At 43.9% G+C, this 17,732-nt stretch overlaps 1 protein-coding gene across 1 annotated transcript in view; it reads left to right on the top strand.

Annotated features, from left to right (window-relative positions):
* Nucleotides 1-3,486, top strand: part of LOC127032368 (regucalcin-like) — a 32,931-nt gene extending 29,445 nt beyond the window's left edge. Inside the window, exons 7-8 of the mRNA XM_050919573.1 lie at nt 1,947-2,019; nt 3,322-3,486. Of these exons, the coding sequence (XP_050775530.1) occupies nt 1,947-2,019; nt 3,322-3,338 (90 nt within the window). The 3' untranslated portion in view covers nt 3,339-3,486. The remainder of the gene's footprint in view (nt 1-1,946; nt 2,020-3,321) is intronic.
* The last annotated feature ends 14,246 nt before the right edge of the window (nt 3,487-17,732 follow it).

The following is a 17,732-nucleotide window of genomic DNA, read 5'->3' as shown; positions in this document are numbered from 1 at the left end:
CATCTAGTCCAACCCCCTGTTCAAAACAGGACCAACCCCAACTAAATCATCCCAACTAAGGCTTTGTCAAGCCTGGCCTTAAAAATCTCTAAGGATGGAGATTCCACCACCTCACTAGATAACCCATTCCAGTGCTTCACCACCCACCTAGTGAAATAGTTTTTTCTAATATCCAACCTAGACCACCTCCACTGCAACTTGAGAGCATTGATCCTTGTTCTGTCGTCTGCCACTACTGAGAACAGCCTAGCTCCAACCTCTTTGGAACCTCACTTCAGGTAGTTGAAGGCTGCTATCAAATCCCTCCTTACTCTTCTCTTCTGCAGACTAAATAAACCCAGTTCCCTCAGCCTCTCCTCATAAGTCATGTGCTCCAGCCCCCTAATCATTTTTGTTGCCCTCCACTGGACTCTCTCCAATTTGTACATATCCTTTCTGTAGTGGAGAGCCCAAAATTGGACACAACACTCCAGATGTGGCCTCACCAGTGCTAAATAGAGGGGAATAATCACTTCCCTTGAGCTGCTGGCAATGCTCCTACTAATGCAGCCCAATATGCGTTAGCCTTCTTGGCAACAAGGGCACACCGGTGACTCATACCCAGCTTTTGATCCACTGTAATCCCCAGCTCTTTTTCTGCAGAACTGCTGCTTAGCCAGTCAGTCCCCAGTCTGTAGCAGTGCATGGGATTCTTCCATTCTAAGTACAGGACTCTGCACTTGTCCTTGTTGAACTTTATCAGATTTCTTCTGGCCCAATTCTCCAATTTGTCTAGGTCACTCTGGACCGTATCCCTACCGTCCAGCTTAGTGTCATCCATGAACTTGCTGAGGGTGCAATCCATCCCATCACCCAGATCATTAACGAAGATGTTGAACAAAATCAGCCCCAGGACCGACCCCTGGGGCACTCCTCTTGATACTGGCTGCCAACTAGACTTTGCACTGTTGATCACTACCCGTTGAACCTGATGATCTAGCCAACTTTCTATCCACTTTACCGTCCTTTCATCCAATCCATACTTCTTTAACTTACTGGCAAGAATACTGTGGGAGACCGTATCAATCCTTGTGATTAGCGCACTCACCTGGGGTGTGTGAGACTCAGGTTCATTTCCCCCTTTCTGCTTGACACAGAGTTAAGTGTTCTCACCTGTGAGCTATGAGATATTCTGATGTGGGGCTCCCTCAGTCTGTCTGTTGAAGCCCTTCTCCTGTGGATAAATACTTAAATAGTCTTAGGTCAAAAAGAGTGAAAGAGTGTAGGAATGACTCTGTAGCCTGGTGATTATAGCACCCACCTGGGAAGTAGGAGACCCAGGAGACAGCCCCTCTGCTCCTAACACTCTTTCATTAGTTATCCATAGTGGAACAGCTTCAACAGGACAGATTGAGGGAGCCCCACATCAGAATAGCCCATTGTGCAGTGGTTAGAGTACTCTCCTGAGACATGGGAGACCCCTGTTCAAATCCTTTACCCCATCCCACCATGGCAGAGGGGTGGAATTGAACTCAGGTCAGCGCTTTGACCGCTAAGCTAAAAGTTATAAGATGGGCACCAGCAATCACTACCACTGGCCATCTTGTATGGAATGAGACAGGGGCCTAATTCATTCCCGTAAGAAACTACTTAGGTGTCTAATCCTCCTGACTCTAGGACAGGGGTTCACATTCATGGATAGCTAAGCAAGGATAGCAGCCCGGTCATGACTCTGCAGCCTGGATTCAGGTGCCTATCTCTGTGAGAGGGGTGTCTTAGGATCCACCCTTGTGTCAGCATATCCCATTGGTTAGTTTAGGCAGCTCCCTGTCTAATGTGCTGGCTTTTGTGGATCACAGTCTAATGTGTCTGTCTCTCTCCCTGCATCATATAGGAGCCATGGGACCTAACTTAGGCCTTGTGGATTGCAGTGTTGTTCCTGTGATTTTTTTTTTTTTTTTTTTTAGGTGCCGCAACACTCAACACTGCAACGCCTAAGTCATTTTGTGGATCCAGGCCTAAGTTCCCAGCTTTCATCCTGTGAGTAAAGCATAATTTTTGTTGAACTGAGTGGACTCTTGCAAAATGAAGCGAGTTGAGGCACTGTACATAGTAATCAATAATCAATGAAATACAACATTTCCTGAGCAAGAAAAGTAGATAAAGGCTAATTTATTTAAGGGTTTCGTATGCACAAGGGAAATGAATTGATCTGAAATTACCAAATTATCAAAAGCACCATGGTACAAAAAATCTATACTCACTCATTAATACAAAGCATCACTGGATGTTCTGCTGAACATGGCCAAAGGAGAATCTTTCATTCCAACTGAAGCTTTCAGTCTAAGTATCTTTTTGAAGCTATCTCTCTATTCCAGTTACTGAACGTATAGCACCTCATGCTTGCTCAGAACTAGCTCATCTATCTTTTCCGCAAAGTATTGTTACTCATAACGGAGAGAGGTCTTTTAACAAGCTTCCTTTGTTGTTGTTTTTTTGGGAAAGGAACACTCGGCTCAGTTATGCTTCTTATTTCTTTCAAGACCGTCTAAAACCTTTTATTGTCATTACTGAAAGACTTGTTTATATATGTCCTTGTTAAAACCAGTTCACTCTAGTCTCAAGGTCACACCAAATTCAGATAATACAGCTTAAAGTCATAGTTAACTCTCATTTTGTCACTAGAGTTATTCATATGTCTCTGTACTGTCACAGGCCTGGAAATAGTAAAATTTTGGACTCTTTTTAGGAACATACATAGAAATTGACAGACTGGATCAGACCACGATCCGGCTAGTTCAATCATTATTTTGATTTATATTACCATAGTACTCAAGAGTCCTAGTCAGAGGAAGGTAGTCAGAAATTGGCTTAAGCTGTGAAGCATAAGGTGTAATATTGCTTCCAAATTTTTTTAGCATTAGTATAACTCTGGATTTCTTTTTGATTTAACAGAAATTTTCTTTTTTTCAAAAAAATCTTTTCATTTTAGAGGGGAAAACAGTTTTATACATCAGATGAACTATAAAAAAGAAAACAATAATACTTATAGGTACATTATTTATAGATTCATAACTTTTTAGGGCCAGATGGGACCATTAGATTATTTAGTCTGTTCTACTGTATCACACGGGCCAGAGTATTTCACTCAATTACCCTCCTCTATTGAGCCCAATTGTTTGTTTGACTAAAGCGTATCTTCCAGAAAGGCATCCAGTCTTGATCTGAAGACATTAAGAGATGGAAAATTCACCACTTCCCTGGATAGTTTGTTCTAATAGTTAATCACCCTGTTAAAAATGTGTCTCTTATTTCTGATTTGAATGTGTCTGGCTTTGGCAGTTGGAATACTGTATTAAAAATGATAGCAACACTGGTGGTTCTCTTGACTCTGCCTGACGTCAGATGGCTTTCTGTAAGCACCATCCAAGAAAAGAATCTATTCTGCTCTTATTTCACTGGCAAACAAGTCCTTCTAGCTGTATGACACTGTAACTCAGCATTAAAATCCACCTGGTTAACTTTCTTTATGGATTTCAATTTCTTTTCTTACTGATTAGTAGTTATCACTGCTATTGCTGACATTCAAAGTATGATTTGCATATAGAAGCTTCACCCAACATCGGGGCCCCAGTATGCAAGGCACTGTACAAACACATAATAAGAGACAGTGTCTGCCCCAAAGAGCTAAGTAGGGAAGATAGAAAATGGGTGGGAGAAGGGAAGTATCATTATTTCCATTTTACCCGTAGAGAACAGAGGCACATAGGGATTAAGTGACCTGCGTAAAACCACACAGAAAATGTGTGGGAGACCTGGGAGGTGAATCCAGATCAGCTGAGTCCCATTCCAGTGTCTTAACCATAGGACCATTTTTCCTCTTAAAATGTCATGTGGTTATTTAAACTTTCTTCTACGATGCTACCTCTAGAACTGATATTCTTCAAGATTTCAGCTAATGTCTATTGGGTTTTGGTAGCACATGTGGATTGCATTTAAAGAGTTAAAGCAAAATGGAGTCGGTGACATAAATGGTGATGTAAATTACACATCAGTAAATGGATATAGGTAGGAATAACATATATATTAAGGATACACAAAGGGTGATGCTGCGAAAAAAGCAACTTGCAGGACCCTGTAGAAACCCTCCCTCCTCCTTAGTTTGCTTTTCCTGCTCCACCATGCACCTTCCTGGTGCAATGTGTAATTAGACCAGATTCCATGTGCTTACACAATAGTGAGCTGGAGTAACTAACACCCCCATTTGTGTTCCCACCTCTTAGTAAAGCTCTATATTGTTATTATTTATACAGCATCACAGGGGTATTTACTATACAAATACAACTGACAGGTCCCTGCCCACAGGCGTGCACAATCCAAACGACACTCAGACTTGTTTATTTGGGAAGCAGGTCATCACCAAAGAACCATTACCTTCTACAGCCTGTCACTAGAGGTATGTCAACAGGATAGGCAGGTAAAAACCTTGATTTACTTTAACAAATTCATTTATTTGTAATTTCAAGGCTACACATGTGTTCTTGTTCTTGATTTAAAGGGACACTTTTAGCTTAAATAACATTTCTAAAAAATTCTTTACCTATATTACTAATAATAACTTAGATTATTAAAAATGGTTGGGTATTTTATAGCTACTATGAGTTTTTTGTTTACTTTGACATTTATCTCTGGAAAATAAAAACAGAGAAGTCTCTTTCACTTGCTGGACCAAATATACTTACAAAATGCTGCAGAAGTTGGGTTGCAAAGACTGCAGGGAATTTTTTTTAAACCAATCTTTCCATAACAGTTGGAAACAAACCTGATCTTCTTAAATTAGACCGGACAGTCACCTTTATGATCTTAAAGGTATGTTTATATTTATTTTCAAAAGGTGTTTCAGTTCATCATTTAAAGAGGCTACTATCATCCACAAGGTCAGCAAGAGTGGATGGCTGCCATGTCGTAAAACAATTTTCACTGATTATGGCTATGAGAAGTTGTGTCTAATAGTTTGGATGGATAAGAGGAGCTTTTTTTTTTTTTAAACTGTCTGAGTTTGGTGCTTTTGAAAATAGAAGATGAGTCAGAGTTGAGGGCTGGTTAGAACCACAATCTGGGCTGCTCTTGTCCTATTGAAGCCAATGGACTGATTGTGGGTAGATGCTGCATAATCAACTGATCCTCTCTCCGCAGCTCTATGAAAACTATCCTGACCTGTGATCTCTCTGATATTCAATTGCCAGATTTCTCTTGAAGAGAGCCTGAAATATATGCCAAATTTTGTGGTGAGCAAATGCTCTATACCAGTGGTGGGCAACCTGCGGCCCGTCGGTAATACGCTGGTGGGTTGCACGACAGTTTTTACACTGACCGTCTTCAGGCATGGTCCCCTGCAGCTCCCGGTGGCTGCAGTTTGCCATTCCCAGCCAATTAAGGGAGCTGTGGGAAGCGGTGGCCAGCACGTCCCTGTGGCCCGCGCTGCTTCCCGCAGCGTCCGTTGTCTGGGAGCAGTGAACTGCGGCCACTGGGAGCTGCAGGGGGCCATGCCTGCGAATGGTTAGTGTAAACACTGTCTTGCAGCCTGCCAGTGGATTACCCTGACTGGCCACAGTTGCCCACCACTGCTCTATATGGACGAGGATGAATGAGATCACCAAATTCAATCTCTTGACACAAAAGCATATATGATACCCATTATTAGCTGCACTGTGGGGCTGTGAATCTGACCAGCAGCTTCTGCAGCAATTTTCAGCCTTGTCATTATGCTGCTGTCCACCAAAGAGAGCTGATTTCCAATTTCACACCATCCAAGTTTGCACTGGAGAATCTCCATGTAGGCTGGGATCTGTCCAAAAGTGAATGGTATCATTAAAATGTTTTATTTTAAGGCATTATTATAGCATCAGAAAAAGGCAGATGAGGAGAAAAATGAAAAAGCATTCATTTAATGTTATCCACATTAATTTAATTAATCTTAGCTGGAATAAGAGACCCTCTTTGGCATCTGCTCACATGGAAACTGATCATGTGGGAGTTTTCTGTCTAGTAGCTACATCCATTTTTCACGTCTGTCAGCCAACTCAGAAATCTAAATGCAAAATATAGCTCTTGGGAGCATTATATGGATTTAGGACACTCCCTAGAGAAATTTGGACCACTAAGTAATTAATAGATTACAATGAGGCATGAATTAAGCATTTTCATCTGTGACAGCTGTAATCTTTGTGTGTTATTTAAAGGGAAGCTGGATCCATTTCCCTCAGACTAACCTTCTAGATTTTTTTTTAAAGAAATGCAACAATAAGGAAGAGGTAAATGAGAAATAGATTTGATACTTAACTGGGCACCATTGTTTCTTGTGGGAATGGTGTGTTGAGGACTGGACTGGAAACTGGTTAAAAATGACAAACTATCGCTTTCCTAGTTCTGCTTGCAGGCTGGAAGGCTCTGAGACAAGCTGTCTGGCTTATCTGAGTCAGTCAGCAGACAGGCTGTATGGGAGGAGCCAGGTTAAAGCAAGGTGGATGTCGCTTTGACTTAGGGAGCAGCCTGTTTTGTTTCTCTCTCTCTCTCTGTGTTCTGGGGTTCTTGTGCATTATTCTGAATTCTAAGAAATAAAGTAGTGTTATGTTGCAACCTTCCAGCAATGGAACAATCTGGGAAATCCATCCTTCCCCCAACAGAACAGGAAAAACTCAGCAAGGAGAACCTTGTGGAACTTTCCTTCCTCCTGGTTCCCGTCTGTGGATTTTCTGTGGGAGGAGTGGTCTGGAATTAATCATTAACAGGTGCCAAAGTATTGAGCCAATTACCCCTGGCGTGATACTATGGGTCTGTCAGGAATGTGGGCCTGCAGCTGGGTCTGGGATCAGCTAGCTAACTGCAGCAGAAACCCCTTCTTGGCCAGATTGTCCAAGTGGCATTGCCAGGACTGCTGTTGAGCCCAGCAATAGCACTTCCCAACTCTGCCCAACACTTATGCCCGTAGCTGTGATCGCTTCTATGCCTGCTTTGTTCCCAGCCTTGTTCTTGCCCTGCTCCTGACCCCGACTCTGACCCTTGACTTGAACTCCTGGTTCCTGACTCCAAAGCTCCAGCCACTAGGCCTGGTTGCCTTTGTCAGACCATTAGGGCTGACGACCCACATCCAAGTCTATGATAGAGTGTCTGGGCTGCCAGAGGTGCTCTCTTTTGGATTTGTCATAAAACTAAGGGCCTCCCCAGTCATGGTCATTAAAAGAATCCAGGGATTTTTTTTTTCAAGAGCAACTATGTTAACCCTGATGTTCCATCTTAATAGCAACTTTGATATGATATAATTACATTCTGCCTTTGGGACTGATGAGTAAACCCCAATATTTGTCAAGTAAAATAAAGGTTTCAGGCAATTCAAGTTTATGTGCATTCAGAAACCACGGCAGTTAACTGTACAAGGTTTGGGTGGGTTGTGTTTTTTTTTGGTAATTTATCTTCTATTTTTCTGTATTTGCTTCAACAATGGGAAATGCTACTAGAAAGGATTTCTCTAATTAGTCCAACAAACAGTTTAAATGTTGTGCACCAGATGGTGAGCTAAGTGAAGCTGATGCAATATGTATAATGTTATGCTGGAAGATGTTAAAGGCTGCCATAAAATGTATCGTTGATCAACCTGCAATCACAGACCTCATTAAAGCTGATAAGTAGGGCCCTACCAATTTCACGGCTGAGAAAAATCCACCACAGGAACATGAAATAAGCTCTTCCCCATGAAATCTGATCTCCCCTGCTGCTAGGAGTGCCCCAGCCAGGGGGCTCCTTGCTCTGGCTGGACTGGAGAGTGACAGGACTTTTCCATCCCCTGCACAGCCACTGTTAGGGGGTGCTCAGACCCACCTCCACCTCTGGGAACCAATGTTCCCTCTAATTTTTTACATCCATGTGGAGAATGAAATTTGTTATGTGCGCCAATATGGAGGTGATGTGTGAAATTGACCATAATGGACTGTGAATGTGCTAGGGCCCTATTGATAGGTATGTTAGCCAACCTTCCTTCAGGGTAAATGGAAGAAGCAATTAAGCTCCTCTAGAGAGTAAGATATCTGAAACAATAGAAGCCACTGCCCAAGGTACTAGGCTGCATGTAGGGCCAATCAGTAGCTAAGTCATATGGGCTGAGGGGTTTCCCTGGGAACTGATTGCAAATGCTGGTGCTGAGGCTTTGTGTGTCAGAGATGGAAATCAGGACAAAGCTAGCAGAAAACCAGAAAAGCTGTTGTGAACATGGCCCTAGGTGGGAGCAGAGACAGAACTCCTTGGGGCTCAGAACTAGGCTAGAGAGGCAGGTTTAGAAATTGTGAGCAAGGAGACCGCCTGCTGTTGTTTGTTCCTCCTGTGTTTGGGGAAACAGGACTTTGTGTACATTCTTTGTAAATAAACAGGCTCCAAAGAAATACCAGACTCGTTATAATCAATTTCTCCTCCTAATGTAAACAACCTGGCAAGGCTCTGAATATTGACCAACCTTCCTCTGCTTCTTCCTTCTGTTTAAATAGGTCAGTAGGGTGGAACAGGTAATTTCACCCAGGCTCTTCTGTTTGTGAGATCCAGATTGGTCCTTAAAGGGTTAGTACACTCCTTCACATACCTCCCCATCTTGAGTGGACCTGTTGGGCGCTCACTGGATGTCCCAACGTCTTCATTCGTTCGCTATGTCACCCCTGTTCTCTAACCTGGGGTGCCCTTTACAGGGCTTTACTGCTGTAGGCGCCAGTCTGGACTGCTCACAAACAGTCTCCAGCATGTAAGTTACTCCCAGCTATGTTTGTGTGTGTGCTGCAGCCAGCCAGCCACACCGTGGCTCTTACTAGCCTTGTAGGATGACAGCAACACATCCCTAGTCCTAGATTTCCCCCTAGAAATATACGTCCTGTACTCCCTTCTCGTGGACAATACAAGCTTATAGAAAGTCTGTTTTCATTAATAGAAATGCTATGCACACATCTTGTTACCCCAAATGGAACTGATCAAACACTTCAGTTTAAACATACTGGATTATATGAAACAGTAAAATAAGTTTATTAGCTACAAAGAGAGGGATTTTAAATGAGTACAAGTAGTGAGGCATAAAACTCAGAAATGGTTACAAGAAAAATAAGGATAAAATGCAACTAGTGCCTAACTTAACAAACCATGTTAAAGTCAAAGCAAAGTTTTTCTCACCACATGCTCTCAACAGTCTTAGTGGCCAAACTTCTTAGGCCAGGATCCCTTCTTCTGGTCACTGGCTGCTTTCTTTGTCCCTTCTCGTGCATTGAATCGATGGCCAGAGAGAGATGGAGAAAGGAGTGCCTTGGGATGTCTGTCCCTTCTTTTTATTGTCCTGTCCCCCCTTTGAGAAGCTTTTCCAGCTGGGAGCAAGGCAACAGGCAGTCTATATGGAAGGGAACGCAGTGCTGTTTCTTTGCTAAAATGTAGATATTTTGCCCCTGTCTCCTTTCCTGCCAAAGACTGGTCCATTAGCCTTGTTTACACCTGTCTGAGGCACCAGCTTGCTCTTCCTCTCTGAGGATCTGGTTTGGTCACTCCCCAGACTTCTCTTGAAAACATACTTTTAGTCATGATCTCAGCTTATGTTTATAATGCCACATATGACGCTGCTATGTACATTTTGCCATGATATTATTGATCAGCAAACTATGAGTTTTTAAATGACCTCTCACAAGGCATACTTTGCACAAAGATTATTAGAATAGTGGGTAGGATGTGAACACAGTGGTACATTTTGGCACAGCACTTTTCCAGGGCCTCTGGGTTGCTAGGAGGGTCCCTTGCCAAAATCCAACCCCTAAGTAGGCCTTCCCTAAGACTCCATGGTGCTGTCACTGACACAAGCCCAAACAGACCAAGGGTTGTGGTGGAGTCTTCATCACTGACCATTTTAAAATAAAGGCTGGCTGTTTTTCTAAAAGATCTGCTCCATGAATTATTTAGGGAATGTTCTATGGCCTGTGTTATACAGGAGGTCAGAGTGGATGGTCCCTTCTGATCTTTGAATCTACTAACTCTTCCCAGGTAGCGAACCAGGAGGGCTGATTCCAGGTGGGAGCTGCAGATTGCCTACCCTAGCCTGTGATACTGGGACAAGACTAGAAATACCTTCCAGTGCTCTTGGGAGGAGAATCCATTCCCTCAATCCCTAACCCTCACAAGGGCAAAAAGGGAGCCCACTTGGAAGATGCCTGGACTCTATTCCCCACTGACAAGTCATATATTTTTGAGATGCCCGTCAAGTTCTCAAACTCATTGAGCCAGTGACTGACGGCAGTGATTCTCCTCACATGAGTAAGGGCTTCAGGATCTGGCTATCAATGTGGTAGTATATTTACAGGGAGCTCTTAATGTTTAGGGCCAATTAATTAGTTGAGCTGAGAAATACATTACTGTCCTACTCTGATTCCAATGGACTAATTATACAAAAATACTTTATAAGCAAAACAGTGAAACATGGGTGTGCCATCAGCACGTCTTCTAATCATATCCAGGGAACTAGAAAAACTTGCCCTTCAGCTTGTTATACTTGGCCTTATTGTAGCTCCTCACATGTGCCAGTATAAAAGCATAACAAGTGCTGACGTGTTCATTTAAATCAGTATTATTATTGCCTATGTTTTGTATTGTCAGTTGCTTGTTTATTGTTTGCATTTAGTTTTGCCAATTAAAACTTTATAATGAATATTGCTAAGGCACTTTGCACTTTGAATAGATGTAGATGTATGAACAAATGATCTTTCCCCAGTATAACTCAATAGTCAGGAAAAACGTGATCAGTTTTTTCCAGAACAGAAAATGAAATCATTCTATCATGTGTATATTAATCATCATCTACGATTAAATTTATTTATAAACAATACACATTGTTATCAGAATGTGGTGAAATCTTCCATGTACTACAGGAAAAGGATGGAATGCTCAGAAACTCCTATGTATTGTACAGATCAGTCCAATTAAAAGGCAAGTGTCTGGGAAAGTTAATTTGTTGGAACGAATAAATATGATAGACTCAGGTGGTGTCTGTTGAACCTATGCAGATTTGTGTGTAATGAACACTAGAGTGTAAACCCATTGTACAGGAACAGAACAGGGCTATGGATATGACGTTAACAGAGAGCATGTGAGAAAAAGTGAGGAGGAAATCCGTAAAATCTTGTGGCTCACTAGATTTAACAGCAGCTTCTTTTACAGATCCAGCCTAACACGGCTACCCCTCTGATACTTGACGCCATGCAGGGCACTGCATTTAGCCGTATGGAGTGGAAATCCGTCAGCCTCATGAAGAAACTTGCACAAGTTCAGACAGATATCATCTTCCTTTCCAAATGCAAACGGATAGACATCATACCAAATAGATTTAACATGCATATTTCTTATATGCATTATCTAATTTTAATGTATGTGCAAATACCTAAGTCATTAGAGCTATGCTACAAAGTTTTATTTAGTGTGCAAAATACTGACAATCAGCAGTTTTTGTAAGATCTCTTCCTAATAACACACACAACCAGAATTGGGCATTTAGTGTTTGCGTTGAAAGAACAGTGGCATCATTTTTATGACTGTTGCTGCATACACAGAAAACCAGCTCAAGATAGTATACGTAGGAGACGGAGCATGAGTCAGTCAGATGTCTGTGCACGTTGATTTCCGTCCCTTAGCTCATCTCCCAGTCACTTGGATTGAGTTCAAGCTGGGGTACAAGAGTCTGCTCCTAGCTATGACCCTAGTGGTGCCTGAACAGTTTCTACAGTGGGGCTTCTGATGGCAGAAACCATGTATTTGGGTTGTTATTACTACTTCAACCCAGGTACCCCTTGTTCCAGCACCTCTGTATGACCCCCATAGTATATTAAACAACTGCAGCATCTCTTAGTAGCCTTTTCCCCATAGTACTTGAATAATGGGAGAACTGTTGATGGCTTATTTAATAGATTTTGCTCCGTGCAAGAGACACTATGCCACATCTAGGCATCAGTACAGTCAAAATAAAAGCCAGCCTGAAACTTCAAACAAAACTTGAAATGAACCTGTTTTATGGTTTAAAAATGTCAACTGTATTTTTTTTAACACCACATCTGGAAGCAGTAAAGCTGGAAATAGCATGTGAGTTCCTGTGTACTTGTTAGATTTTCTGCTCAGCTTTGCATACCCATAAATTGTCAATAAGTATTAGGGAAAAATTCATGATTTCTGGATTATTCTGGATACCAGTTACAGTTCTTTTCCGTCACATAATGAATACTAATTGGGAACATCAATGGCATCTATATGAAGAACAGCACAGAAAGACTGACTGGTTCTAAGCCAGAGGTTCTCCACCACAAATTTTTTGGTGTCCTCAGAGTGCAGCCACCAAATCTTGCTGGTGGCCATTATGACAATTTCCCCTAAGATAATCAATTTAGGAAAAACAAATAAATATGCACATATACATGGCCAAAAGTTATTTATGTAGGGTTTTTATTTGCACCCTCCTCATAATAATAATGTACAGTTGTCTTTTTTTTTTACTGGACCTAAACAGAATAGAAACACAAATAAGGTGTTTTGCATGTTCTTGTCTTTTTTTTGGTTGTTGTTGGTTTTTTTGTATTTTTGGTTGTGGTTTTGGGGGTGTTTTTAGACTTGCTAGCTAGTAAGTCTGCTCCTATGACAAGTGATATTTGTATATTTGTTAATATCACTTTTCACAGCAGCAGACTTGTTATCTAGCCCTGAGGCAGTGATGAGTGATATTTACAAACAGTCACATACCACTTTTCACAGCAGACTTACTCACCCTTGGCAAGCTCGAGGAGGTGGGTAGGGAGACAGTGGGGGCCAAGGGTGATGGGGTGGATGAGTGAGGGTCTGGAGGCAGCAGTGGGGGACAGTAGTGATGAAATGGGTAGTGATCCCAGAGGCTGGGGAAACAGAGCCCGCCACTGCACTGCCAAAACCCAGAGCCCAAAGTCCTATGGTCAGAGCCTGAGGCCGGAGCCTGCCACCCGCCACCCCAGGCCTGTAGCCGGAAGTCTGTGCCCCACTGCCCCCAGGAAGGTGGGGAACTAGCCCCAGCTGTTTGCTCCTTTGGCACCTGTGGCTCCAAAAGGGGGCAGGCCCAACCCTGCCTTGCAGCCCCAGGGAAGAAACCGCTGCTTTGCTCCCACCCACCCCCTAATCATTGCCCAGCAAGCTGTGGCTGCAAGAAAAGCCCTGGGTGGCCACATGTGACCACAGTAGCCACAGTGGCCGCATTTGAGAAACTCTGTTCTAAGCAATAATGATCCGAACACATAGGCGCCATCTTTTCCTGGCACTCGCCCCTGGCCCAGCCCCGATTCCACCCCATCCCGCCCCCTCCTGCCCCCATTCCAACCCTTTCCCCAAAGTCCCTTACCCATCTCCGCCCCCTCTCTGCCCCTATTGGACTTCTTCCCCAAATCTCGGCCCCGCCCCTTCCTCGAGCGCACCGCATTCACCCTCCTCCCCCTCCCTTCCAGTACTTGCTGCCACAAAATAGCTGTTTTGTGGCGGTAAGCGCTGGGAGCCAGGGGGAGAAGTGGGGATGTGGCGTGCTCAGGGGAAGAGGCAGAGGTGAGCTGGGGCAGGGCTGGGAGCTTGGCTGCCGGTGGGTACAGAGCACCCACCAATTTTTCCCTGTGGGTGCTCCAGCCCCGGAGCATCCATGGAGTTGGTGCCTATGTCCGAACATACAAGGTAACATAAACACTGCAGCCTGTACATGGGCAGGAGGGATAGCTCAGTGGTTTGAGCATTGACCTGCTAAACCTGGGGTTATGAGTTCAATCCTTGAGGGGGTCATTTAGGGATCTGGGGTGAAAATCAGGACTTGGTCCTGCTAGTAAAGGCAGGGGGTTGGACTCAATGACCTTCCAATTCCAGGAGATTGGTATATCTCAAATTATTATTTGTTATATACTGTAAACTACTACTGGATGTCAGTGTAGCAAGTGATATTTTTTCAACCTCCTCATGACTTTCAGAGTGGATCTTGGTAGATACTTTCTTTCCTCTGATTAGCCCTTTATCCTGAGAGACGGAAAGGATCTTCTCTCATGCTGAGTTTCTCTGAGGGATAACTTACTATCCTAGACTCAGCACATCCTGGATTCAGGACAGGACATGGGATGAAAATAGCTTTAGTGGAGCTGATGAATGATGATTTGCTGTGAATGGCTAGAGGGCAGAAATTCATTCTCATCCCCTGGACCTCTGTGCAGCATTCAATGTTGCTGACTATGAAATACTGCTGTCCCACCTGAGAGAGTTGCAGAGGTCCAGGGGATTATGCCAGAATGGTTTAAGTCCTTCCTGGAAGGACACAATCAATGACTAGTGATGGGAAACTACCTCCATCACTAAAGCCCTCATTTGTGGAGTTCCACAAGGATCAATTCTCTCTCCAGTCCTATTTAACTTCTACAAGCAGGTGAACTGATCAGGGACTTGGACTCAAGTACCAGCAAGATTCAGATGATACACAGGTTTATCTGACCTTCACCACATATGTCCACACCACTACCACCAACATGACCCAGTGCTTGCATGAGATCAGCTCTTGGATGAAGAACAGCTAAGTGAAGGCAGCAAAGAATCCTGTGGCACCTTATAGACTAACAGAGGTTTTGGAGCATGAGCTTTCGTGGGTGAATACGCACTTCGTCAGATGCATGTAGTGGAATTTTCCAGGGGCAGGTATATATATATATATATATATATATATATGCAGGCAAGCTAGAGATAATGAGGTAGTTCAATCAGGGAGGATGAGGCCCTGTTCTAGCAGTTGAGGTGTGAAAACCAAGGGAGGAGAAACTGGTTTTGTAATTGGCAAGCCATTCACAGTCTTTGTTTAATCCTGAGCTGATGGTTTCAAATTTGCAGATGAACTGAAGCTCAGCAGTTTCTCTTTGAAGTCTGGTCCTGAAGTTTTTTTGCTGCAGGATGGCCACCTTAAAGTCTGTTATAGTGTGGCCAGGGAGGTTGAAGTGTTCTCCTACAGGTTTTTGTATATTGCCATTCCTAATATCTGATTTGTGTCCATTTATCCTTTTTCGTAGCGACTGTTCAGTTTGGCCGATGTACATAGCAGAGGTGCATTGCTGGCAATGCAAACGGATGGACATCATACCAAATGGACTAAAGGTAAAAAATCCACTGCTATCTACATACTACACAGATCACAGTGAGAGATTATGCCATACTCTATCAAAAAAACTGAGAAACCACCTGATCAGCATCCTATACAGCAAACAGGAAAACATCAAAAAAGAGCTCTCCAACCTGGAGACTCTCATCAATAACCAAACTTCCATACAAACGGACTTCACTAAAATAAGACAGGAGATCTACATTACTCACTTTACCTCTCTACAAAGGAAAAAGGACTATAAGCTGTCTAAACTCCTACCTGCCTCATGGGGCCAGAACCGTGGTACCCCTAACCCACCCAGCAATATCGTCAATCTATTCAACTACACACTCAGCCCAGAAGAAAAGTCTGTCCTATCTCGGGGACTCTCTTTCTGCCCTGCCACTCCCACCAACATGATACAGTTCTGCGGCGATCTGGAAGCCTACTTTCGCTGTCTCCTACTCAAAGAATACTTTCAGGACAACACTGAACAGCACGCTGATACACAGATACTCTCCCACCAACAGCACAAGAAGAAGAACTCCACATGGACTCCTCCTGAGGGTCGAAATGACAGTCTGGACCTCTACATTGAATGCTTCCGCCGACGTGCACAGGCAGAAATTGTGGAAAAACAACATCGCTTGCCTCATAACCTAAGTCGTGCAGAACGCAATGCCATCCACAGCCTCAGAAACCACCCAGACATTATCATCAAAGACGCTGATAAAGGAGGTGCTGTTGTCGTCATGAACAGGTCTGACTACCAAAAGGAGGCTGCCAGACAACTCTCCAACACCAAATTCTACAGGCCACTTCCCTCAGATCCCACTGAGGAATACACTAAGAAACTGCAACATCTACTCAGGACACTCCCTACACTAACACCGGAACAAATCAACATACCTTTAGAGCCCCGACCAGGGTTATTCTATCTACTACCCAAGATCCACAAACCCGGAAATCCTGGACTCCCCATCATCTCGGGCATTGGCACTCTCACTGAAGGACTGTCTGGATATGTGGACTCTCTACTCAGACCCTATGCCACCAGCACTCCCAGCTATCTCCGTGACACCACTGATTTCCTGAGGAAACTACAAAGCATTGGTGACCTTCCAGAAAACACCATCCTAGCCACCATGGATGTAGAGGCTCTCTACACGAACATCCCACACACAGATGGAATACAAGCTGTCAGGAACAGTATCCCTGATGGTGCCACAGCACAACTGGCTGCTGAGCTCTGTGCCTTTATCCTCACACACAACTATTTCAAATTTGATGACAATATATATCTCCAGATCAGTGGCATCGCTATGGGCACCCGCATGGCCCCACAATATGCCAATATTTTTATGGCCGACCTGGAACAACGCTTCCTCAGCTCTCGTCCACTCACGCCCCTTCTCTACCTACGCTACATTGACGACATCTTCATCATCTGGACCCATGGGAAGGAGTCTCTGGAAAAATTCCACCATGATTTCAACAGCTTCCACCCCACCATCAACCTCAGCCTGGACCAGTCTACACAGGAGGTCCACTTCCTAGACACCATGGTGCAAATAAATGATGGTCACATTACCACCACCCTATACCGAAAACCTACCAACCGCTATGCCTACCTTCATGCCTCCAGCTTCCATCCCGGGCACCTCACACGATCCATAGTCTACAGCCAAGCACTGAGGTACAACCGCATCTGCTCTAACCCCTCAGACAGAGACCAACACCTACAAAATCTCCACCAAGCATTCTCAAAACTACAATGCCCGCATGAGGAAATAAGGAAACAGATCAACAGAGCCAGACATGTACACAGAAGCCTCCTACTGCAAGACAAAGCCAAGAAAGAAACCAACAGGACTCCACTGGCCATCACATACAGTCCCCAGCTAAAACCTCTCCAACGCATCATCAGGGATCTACAACCCATCCTGGACAATGATCCCACACTTTCACAGGCCTTGGGTGGCAGGCCAGTCCTTGCCCACAGGCAACCTGCCAACCTGAAACATATTCTCACCAGCAACTGCACACCGCACCATAGTAACTCTAGCTCAGGAACCAATCCATGCAACAAACCTCGATGCCAACTCTGCCCACATATCTACACCAGCGACACCATGACAGGACCTAAGCAGATCAGCCACACCATCACCGGTTCATTCACCTGCACCTCCATCAATGTAATATACGCTATCATATGCCAGCAATGCCCCTCTGCTATGTACATCGGCCAAACTGGACAGTCGCTACGAAAAAGGATAAATGGACACAAATCAGATATTAGGAATGGCAATATACAAAAACCTGTAGGAGAACACTTTAACCTCCCTGGCCACACTATAGCAGACCTTAAGGTGGCCATCCTGCAGCAAAAAAAACTTCAGGACCAGACTTCAAAGAGAAACTGCTGAGCTTCAGTTCATCTGCAAATTTGAAACCATCAGCTCAGGATTAAACAAAGACTGTGAATGGCTTGCCAATTACAAAACCAGTTTCTCCTCCCTTGGTTTTCACACCTCAACTGCTAGAACAGGGCCTCATCCTCCCTGATTTAACTACCTCATTA

This window comes from Gopherus flavomarginatus, chromosome 1 (assembly GCF_025201925.1).
Source record: "Gopherus flavomarginatus isolate rGopFla2 chromosome 1, rGopFla2.mat.asm, whole genome shotgun sequence".
Lineage (NCBI taxonomy): Eukaryota > Metazoa > Chordata > Testudines > Testudinidae > Gopherus > Gopherus flavomarginatus.
Note: the sequence above shows the minus strand (reverse complement) of the source record. Positions and strands in the feature narration are given on the sequence as shown.